General features: G+C 39.3%; 2 protein-coding genes across 2 annotated transcripts; both read right to left on the reverse strand.

Annotated features, from left to right (window-relative positions):
* Nucleotides 1-1,066: 1,066 nt before the first annotated feature.
* LOC136216881 (uncharacterized) lies at nt 1,067-3,602 on the reverse strand. The gene is made up of 5 exons (XM_066003425.1): nt 2,639-3,602; nt 2,322-2,452; nt 1,995-2,234; nt 1,553-1,906; nt 1,067-1,464 (listed from the first exon to the last, which is right to left on the reverse strand). Exons 1-5 carry the CDS (start codon nt 3,600-3,602, stop codon nt 1,132-1,134), a joined length of 2,022 nt encoding a protein of 673 aa, XP_065859497.1. The 3' UTR covers nt 1,067-1,131.
* A 3,468-nt stretch (nt 3,603-7,070) lies between these two features.
* On the reverse strand, nt 7,071-9,332 carry LOC136216882 (uncharacterized). The gene is made up of 4 exons (XM_066003426.1): nt 8,880-9,332; nt 7,767-8,051; nt 7,590-7,673; nt 7,071-7,505 (listed from the first exon to the last, which is right to left on the reverse strand). The coding sequence occupies exons 1-4, from the start codon at nt 9,330-9,332 to the stop codon at nt 7,071-7,073; spliced, it is 1,257 nt and encodes a 418-aa protein (XP_065859498.1).
* Nucleotides 9,333-9,711: the final 379 nt, after the last annotated feature.

Consider the following 9,711-nt stretch of genomic DNA (forward strand, 5'->3'; position numbering starts at 1 on the left):
ACTCTTGGCTTATTATGTGAAATCTTTTGTTGTTGCATAAGTAGATAGGTTTTTGAAAAGCTAAATAAGCTAAAAAAAATGTATATTATATATATGATGAACATTATAAATATGGTTTGGATTGGATTTGCTGATTTCCTAAATATTTACATGTTTTCTCTATCTAATTCATTTTCCTCTTTTTCCAGGAAATAAAACTGTCGCGACGACCGCCAGCTACATCATCATCTTCTTCTTCTTCTTCACTACTCGTCGAAGAGAAAGAGAAAGATGGGACTGTGAGCAAGAAAGATGGTGTCGGTGGCTTAGAAGCGTCAGATGGTACCTTCAAAACAATTAATCAGAATCAAAACTAGTTTGAGTAAAAACAAATTCTAAAAGATCCTACGGAAGTATGTATTATTGTTGTAATTAATTTCAGTAGTAAAAAAATCACTATATATGTAGCTTCTAAAAAACAAGGAGCTTCTAAATCTGTTTTTATCCTTAGGAGACAAATTGTTGAAAATGTTTAGATGACTAATGAGCTTGTTACTAATTATGCTATTAAACTTTTGGAAGAGAGAGATTCTTTATCAACCAGTTTTTTTTATTACGATCAATGAAAAGTAACAAGGTTTTTTTCCTGGCTCTCAAGAATTGTCACTAGCTAGTGTCATTGGGCCTGTAAAAATTTATTTTTATTATGTAAAGGGAATGTTGGTTTTGTTTTGGAAATGATTGGTATCTAATAGAATTTAAACAAACTATTTTTGAGTCAGATTCCTTTTGATAGTAGAATTGATTTCTTCTAGTGCTCTTATGGCTTAGAATGTTGTTTGTTATATGAAAAGATCCTTATACGATCTCAAAAGTCCTTGCATAATAAACTCAAAAGACTTAGTTTTTAATGCCAATTGGAACTAGTATTGCATCCATAAGATTTCAAAGAGCAGATTTTTTTGTATGGGAGATACTGATGTTCCTAAAGATGCAAAGGTTTGGTGGTTTATGGTCTTGATCCTAGTGATGATATAACACTCAATAAATGGCAAACTGTTGAGATTTTCTTGGAAGATGTATTTGGCTTGCTCTACAGAATGGATTACAACTGCTCAATGGAAAGAAAGGGTTATCAGATAAACTGTTTTTTCATGCAATTGTGCATATGAGACATTTGAACACTTGGCTTTTTTTAAGTAAACATACTACTATATCTGGCACAGGTGGGATGTGTTGTATGGAGCCACTGCTCGTCCAAGGGAAACTGCAAGACGGGACTGATGATCCCTCGCTCTGACCAACCACCGAGAAAGTTGACTTGAATGTGGGTGTCGGTGGATCAGATGAAGGTGCAATAACAGGGAAGCTAAATCCCATGCTATTATCAATGGCAATGTCAGGTAACATTGGCTTTTCACTGCAAGTTCTAGGCAGAATCTTCTGTTCCGAAGCAGATGCGTCGGATGGCACCTTCAAAACACCCTGTACCGTAATTAGTCAAGATCAAAACTTGAGTATAAACAAATTCCGAAAGATGCTATACATAAATAATAAAACAAGAAATATAAACCTCATTGGCACCCTTGTGTTGAGCTTTCTGGGTTTTTGTCAAATCCTGTGAAGGCCAAGCATAATTGCCATGCGTTAAAGCAGTGGCAACTTTTATACCCGAAGCTGAAGCTGTTGCCACTGCATTCACCTTATTACCAGACTCCTGCAGCTGTTTCTTCCATGACGAGGCTAACGGCAACTCAGCAGACTTGAATGTGGGTGTCGGTGGCTCAGATGAGGGAGCAGAAACAGGGAAGCTAAATTCCATGCTAGTATCAATGGCAATGTTAGGTAACATTGGCTTTGCACTGGAAGTTGTAGGCGGAATCTTCTGTTCCGAAGCAGATGTGTCAGATGGCACCTTCAAAACACCCTGTACCATAATTAGTCAAGATCAAAACTTGAGTATAAACAAATTCCAAAAGATGCTATACATAAATTATAAAACAAGAAATATAAACCTCATTGGCACCCTTGTGTTGAGCTTTCTGGGTTTTTGTCAAATCCTGTGAAGGCCAAGCATAATTGCCATGTGTTAAAGCAGTGGCAACTTTTATATCCGAAGCTGAAGCTGTTGCCACTGCATTCACCTTATTACCAGACTCCTGCTGCTGTTTCTTCCATGACGAGGCTAACGGCAACTCAGCAGACTTCTGTTCCGAAGCAGAAGCAGAAGCGTCCGATGACACCTTCAAAACATCCTGTACCATAATTAGTCAGGATCAAAATTTGAGTATAAACAAATTCTAAAAGATACTATGCATAAATAATAAACAGGAGATAAAAACCTCGCTGGCACCCTTGTGTTGAGCATTCTCGGTTTTTGTCAAATCTTGTGAAGGCCCAGCATAATCTCCATATGTTAAAGCAGTGGCAACTTTTATATCTGAAGCTGTTGCTGATAATGTAGAATCCTTGCCTTTCCATTCATTGATAATGTGATATATATACACAAGATATATGTGTGAACATGATAATTACAAATCAATTATATTCCTAAATTACAGCAGAAATATCCATATCTAATACACCCCCGTAGTCGAAACGGGAGGTGGTCGAACGTTGAGACTAGAGCGAAAGTCGTCGAAAAGAATTTGTGGTAGACCTTTGGTGAAAATATCTGCAATTTGATGACGAGAAGGAACATGAAGTACCCTAACCTCTCCTTTAGCAACCTTTTCTCGAACAAAATGTATATCCATCTCAATATGCTTGGTACGTTGGTGTTGTACAGGATTACCAGTGAGGTAAACTGCACTCACATTGTCACAATATACCAAGGTGGATTTACTAATAGGGCAATGAAGTTCAAGAAGAAGATTTCTAATCCAGCAAGTTTCAGATACGACATTAGCAACACCACGATACTCTGCTTCAGCACTAGAACGAGATAAAGTGGGTTGCCGCTTAGCAGACCAAGACAGAAGATTGTCACCAAGGAAAACACAATATCCTGAAGTAGAACGTCGAGTGTCAGGACATCCCCCCCAATCTGCATCTGTATAGGAGACCAAGGAATCTAGTGAAGAGGTTGTGAATGTAAGTCCGAACTCCAGGGTTCCTTTAACATATCGAAGAATCCGCTTGATAGCTGCCATATGAGACGTTTTGGGATCGTGCATGAATAAACAGACTTGCTGAACAGCATAACTGATGTCTGGGCGAGTGAGAGTCAAATACTGTAATGCACCAGCTAAACTTCGATACTCAGATGGATCATGATAAGCAGAACCAGATGAAGCACTCAGTTTTTGCTTAGTGTCAACAGGTGTTGTACAGGAATTTGCTGAAGAAAGACCGGCTTTAGAAATGATCTCAGTAGCATACTTCTTTTGAGACAGAAAAAGAGAGCCGGCGCTCCGAGTGACAGATATCCCTAAAAAATAACTCAATGGGCCAAGATCTTTCATAGCAAATTCGGAACTCAATTTGTTGATAATTGACTCTCGTAGAGCAGTGGAAGAAGTAGCTAGAACGATGTCATCCACATATAAGAGTAGATATGCCATCTCTGCTCCCCGACGAAATACAAACAGTGAATGATCAGATTTACTGTGAGAAAAACCCATGGTAGACAAGAAAGAGGCAAACCGTTGGTACCACGCCCGTGGTGCCTGTTTGAGACCATAAAGAGACTTTTGAAGAAGGCATACATGATCTGGATAGTTGGGATCCCGAAATCCCAGTGGTTGATGCATATAAACAGTCTCATGAAGATCCCCATGAAGAAAAGCATTTTTTACATCCAGCTCGAATTGTTGCTGGCTTAACAACTGGACTGAAAGTATCACCACAGTCTACCCCAACAAGTTGATTCGCCCCATTTCCAACAAGTCTTGCTTTGTATCTTTCAAAAGATCCATCTGCATTAAATTTGTGCCTGAGAATCCACCAACTACGAAGAACATTAGCATTAGAAGGACGGGGTACGAGGACCCACGTCTTATTTTCAATAAGAGCCTTATATTCTTCAGTCATGGCTTGTTTCCAATTAGGGTCTTGTAAAGCAAGTGAGGGATTAGAAGGAATAGGAGAAATAGTGGTGGTGTGTAAGTTGAGCTTTCTTTGGGGTTTGAAAATTCCAAGTTTAGCTCGGGTTGTCATAGGGTGAGTCGGTTGGGTTGGGTTGGCGTGTATAGGATCGGGAGAAGGCGGGGAAGTGGGCTGTTGTGGGGAGGTGAGCTGTTGTGGGGAATTTGTGTTTGGGCCGTGTTGAATTGGAGAAGGAAAGGGACTGTCGAGAGGAGAAGGGGGAAGTGCTGGGCTGTTTTGGGAAGATGGGTTGGGACTGTTGGGCCGTGGTGAAACTGGGCTTTGGTTAGGAGTGGACGCATTAGTGGGGAAGGGAATAATGGGTTGGGTTGTTTGTGTAGGTGAGTTGGAAATAGAAGAAATGGGAGGGGAGGCCGAGACATGTTGAGTGGAAAATGGAAATTTGCTTTCATTGAAAATAACGTGACGAGATATAATTATTTTCCGCGCGGAGATGTCGTAACACTTATAGCCTCGATGATTGGATGGATATCCAAGAAACACACATGGAGAGGACCTAGGTTGAAGTTTATTTCTAGAGGAAGAAGGGACAAGTGGGTAACAAAGACAACCGAAAGTGCGTAAGTGAGTATAAGAAGGAGTACGATTGTAGAGAATTTGAGTCGGTGAAAGAAGACTAAGATTTTTGTGAGGGAGAATATTTAAAAGATAGGTCGCATGAGCAAGAGCATGAGGCCAGAAAGAATGAGAGCAAGAAGCATGTGTTAGAAGAGTGCGAATTATATTATTGATTGTTCGAATCGTTCGTTCAGATTTACCGTTTTGGGAGGAAGTATGTGGACATGAAAAACGGAATTGCATACCATTATTGTTAAAAAAATCATGAAAATGACTATTGTTATACTCACCACCATTATCACACTGAAAAGTTTTGATATCTTTTTCAAATTGAGTACGTACGTAATTTCGGAATGTGAGGAACACAGAAAAAACTTGAGATTTATTTGCTAAGGGAAAAGTCCACAGAAAATTAGAATAATCATCTAGGAAAAGAACATAATATCTATAGCCACTAGAACTTAGAACAGGAGATGTCCATATATCACTATGAATAATATCAAACGGCATTGATGACATATTTTTAGAAGCATAAAAAGGCAATTTAATATGTTTCCCAAGCACACAAGAATTGCAAATAGAAAAATCAACATTTTTAGGACAAGAAATAAAATTATTAGTTCGAAGATTGTCTAAAATTTGAGGACCAGGATGGCCCAATCTATTGTGCCAAACTGAAGGAGATAAAACAGAAGCATTTAAAGCATAAGAAGACTCTGAAGAGGAGGATGTGACTGGATATAAATCACCGGTGCTATTACATCTCATAATAGGGATCCCCGTGCGCAAGTCCTTCACAGAGAAACCAACAGGATCAAATTCAACGGACACATTATTATCAATAGCAAATTTCCGCACAGATATAAGGTTTTTGATTAATCTAGGGGCATGTAAAACATTGTTCAATTCTAGGGTTTTGTTGTTTGTTTTTAAGGATGCATTACCAAGACCGATAACAGGAATACAAGTGCCATTACCTACTACGATACTCGTGTTAGGACTCTTATTTAAATAAGATGTGAGTTTACCTCCATCCCCGCTCATGTGAGAAGTGGCGCCGGTGTCCATATGCCAAGGTTCTGCAGGTGGTGTGATTGTCAAGGTGTGCATAGCCGCCTCAATGTTTGTTGGAGTGTAATACTGGGCCAGATGGGCCTGCGGATGGGCTCCCAATATGCCTGGCTGGACTGCAGAAGAATTGTTATTAAAAACAGGCCCGCGAGTTGCACCATGTGAAGAATTGGGCCAAGAAGGATAAGGACATGGGGGATAGGCCCATTGGGGCGCCTGTCCAGTCCATGGCCCGTACCCTCATGGCTGTTGTAAAGAAACAGCCCCTGACCAGCGAGGACCGCTATTTTGCTGCCATCGTCCGCCTCTGCCCCGTCCGCCTCTGCCACGGCGATAATAACCCCGGCCACCGCGAGCAGCGCCAGAATTTTGAGGGAAAGAAGGCCGAACGTGATTTGAATATGGAGGAGCTTGATTCGACGGGGACTGTTGGGCGATAGTAACGGCGGCAATTTCAGATCCGACGGTGGCGGCTATGCGTTTTTTACGGGCAGATTCTTCCAATAATAACATGGACCTTGCCTTTGTGAAATTGGGCAGAATGTCATTGTGGCGAATTTGTGTTCCGATTGTCTCGTAGGCGTCAGTGAGCCCCGAAATTAATTGAAGAACGAGACGATCGTTGGATACGGCAGCCCCGACGTTGCTTAATTGGTCCGAGAGGGACTTCAAATGTTGGCAGTAGGCAGAGATATCATCAAAATTTTCAAGTCTAGCATTGGACAGTTCTTGTTGTAAATAAAGGGCTCTTGAATTTTTATTATCGGAGAATTGTTGTTCTAGGAGTTTCCAAGCGTCGGCGGCTGTTAAATTTGGTCCGATGATACTGTTGAGAAGGTCTGAAGATATGGTTCCATAAATCCATTGCAACACGATGGCATCAACACGAGACCATAAACCTGGATTCTTTGCTTTCATAACCGAAGAAGAGGTTTCCGATTTATCGTCGGTTTCAGGAAGGATATGATCAAGAACTTGAAAAGCACGGGCATGTGTTTTAAAAAGTTCAGCCCAAGTGGTATAGAGGCCTTTGCCGGATTCGAGAGGATCACGAATAAAGGAGGTAATGTTGATAATGGAGAGGGCCGGATGAGTTGGTGCGGCGGCGGCACCATTGTTTTGTTCATTGTTTGGCATGGTGGCAGTAGAGTTTTTAGGGATGAAGAACGGCAGAATGAGGAAGAGAGAAAGAAGAGATTTGGGTGGGATTAGGGAGAGAAATTTTAGGAGAGAGTTTTTAGGAAAGAAATTAGGCTCATGATACCATGATAATGTAGAATCCTTGCCTTTCCATTCATTGATAATGTGATATATATACACAAGATATATGTGTGAACATGATAATTACAAATCAATTATATTCCTAAATTACAGCAGAAATATCCATATCTAATAGTTGCCACTGCATTCACCTTGTTACCAGGTTCCTGTTGCTGTTTCTTCCATGACGAGGCTATCCGCAGCATAGCAGACTTATCTATACGAGTAGGTGGCTTTCTATCAAGGTGCTCTAATATTTTTCGAGCCATCCGACTAGATTGAGCAGGGACTCCTAGACTAAATAGTTCAGTGTTTTGTGGCTTAGTACACTGACTATCTATTCGTCCATTTTCCACATTTTGCTTTGGAGCAGAAGATAAGCCCTCTAAGTTACACCAGTACCCGCTTTTAGCACCGTTAAAATTCACTGATCCTCCAGCGGGAGTTTCAACATTAAACTTGTGCCGCAGCCTATGAATGGGTCCCACATATCTTTGGTAAGCTTTTATTGCATTGGTCTTTGAATGTACCTATGCAGTACAACAAAGACTCGGACAATAAGAATCAACCCAGAAACTTGATCAACAAAATTTCATAACAGACACAAAATTTACCTGTTTTAATGGAGTTGTAGTCTGCTCAAACGGATTTGTCATTATGCTAGGGTGCGTACCATGATTTCCCTGTAACTGGATCAACTGATGAGACAGAAGAACAAAACTATTAAGGATAAGAGCAATAATTCATTTTTAAAGCATCATAGCATAAAAGGAAACCATAATTTCACATACCCTAAACTTGGTCGTCGAATGATTGGTTCTAGAATATGGGGTTCGGGGAAAATTATGAAACCCAAATCTCTTTCTCTGAGTTTGTGGGATCATATAACCATGCTGATCCTGCACTAAGGCACCAGGCCAGCGTAGGGTAGACCTAAGTGCTTGCGATGGCTTTCCCACAAGCTCATTGCTATCTCTTGACATTGAGCTGGTAGTACCAAAGCCTACTCCTGATGTTCGATGTGCCATATAGGCTCTAGCAATTTCAATTGGTGAAGAGCCAATATCATCTTGCATCTGTTGAAACAAAATGTAAATGGATAGAAAGTAGGTGAAAAAGAAATACCATTAAAATTGAATGCATTTATCATCCATACAATACAATACATAAAAAATATATTACTACTTCTTTCACAAGCCCTCCAATCCAAACAAAGGAGAAACAGCAACATACAATATTAAGAAACTCCCAACTGAACCCAATTTGGTTCCCAATGTCAAGGTGTTTATACATATTTTAGATTTTGAGGTACACATGCTGGATTGGATTTCTCACATACTAGGATTTGGCTAAAAAATAAGGTCAATTATATGTTCCATTCTTCAAGAATACAGAAATTATCAAGCCAGTGGCTTAAACATGGCCTAGGACACAAAAAGCCTGATAATAGTGGTAATGACTGCAGGGCAGGATAGGGGTTGAGGATCTCCAACTAAGTTTATTTACTATGCAGTGAGATGAACTCTTTTCTTCTTCTAAGACTGATCTTAATCAAATACACAGAATAAACAGATGCAACTTCTTGAAAACAATCTTAGTATAAGAGCGAATAGATAACAACAATTTACAAGTACACATTCCAACTCCACCAAAACATCAATGAAAAATAATAGAATCTTAAATGGGAGAATGGATATGTCACTACACTACATTTTGTCTCTATCTATAGGAGAAAATAGCTTTGTCTGTATCTATTCGTTAATTAAACTAAAAGAAAAGAAGATATGGTAGCAAATTAACAGAAGTACATTTCAATCACACCAAAGTGAGTTGTGAAATAGGCATAAAATGCAATTAAAAAACCTTCCTATGATAATTAGAATTTTCTGGTGACTAATTATTACCACCGCATCCACAAGAGGAGCCAGTTGTGGACTGAAACTTCCACCATGATTGAGATTGGTAGAAGATTGAGATTTGGAGAAGAAGGAACCGAATAGCAGGTTGGCTCCAGAGTAAGCAAGACGGAGAGCAGGATCCAAAAGCTTGGAGAGAAGACCACCAGCAGCACCACCGTGTGCCTGGTTCTGGTTCTGTGAGGGAGTAGCAGGCAGACCACCACCACCACCACCACCGTAAGGAGTAGCAGGCGGTGTACGACTACGTCTGCCATGCTGGGGTTTGGGTAGACCAGAAATGATTCTGGGATTGTACGTGTACGGTGTACGATTATCGTTGTCTATCTGAATCAACGACTTGAGTCCAATATCACAGTTTGAAATGAAACTGTGGCGGGCCTTTTTGTTATTATTTGTAGTCCAACAATTTTCAATTTCTGAATTTCTTCTCTTAGCCATTTTTAATTCAATACTAAAAAAAATCATATAATCTTTTGTGAAGAAATCGTTCTTTATTTATAGATAGAGGAGACAACGATAAAAGAAAAGATCAATTATCATAAAATAAACGTTACAATATTAATTGTTGATTGCCCTAAATCATGCTATAATTTTAGGTAATTTTCTTTTTATATTTATATGACATTGATTTAATAAAAAAATATTATTCCTATATTATAATTTTAGGTAATTTTCTTTTTATCTTTTGTGAAGAAAATATTATTCCTATTTTATAAAAGTTTTATGTTGGTTTTTATTTAAATTTGAGTCTTTATAAAATTTGACTAAATGTTTAAATTTCTTTCTATTTTTATATCCATTAGAATTTCAAATACAA

Source organism: Euphorbia lathyris, chromosome 2 (assembly GCF_963576675.1).
Source record: "Euphorbia lathyris chromosome 2, ddEupLath1.1, whole genome shotgun sequence".
Taxonomy (NCBI): Eukaryota; Viridiplantae; Streptophyta; class Magnoliopsida; order Malpighiales; family Euphorbiaceae; genus Euphorbia; species Euphorbia lathyris.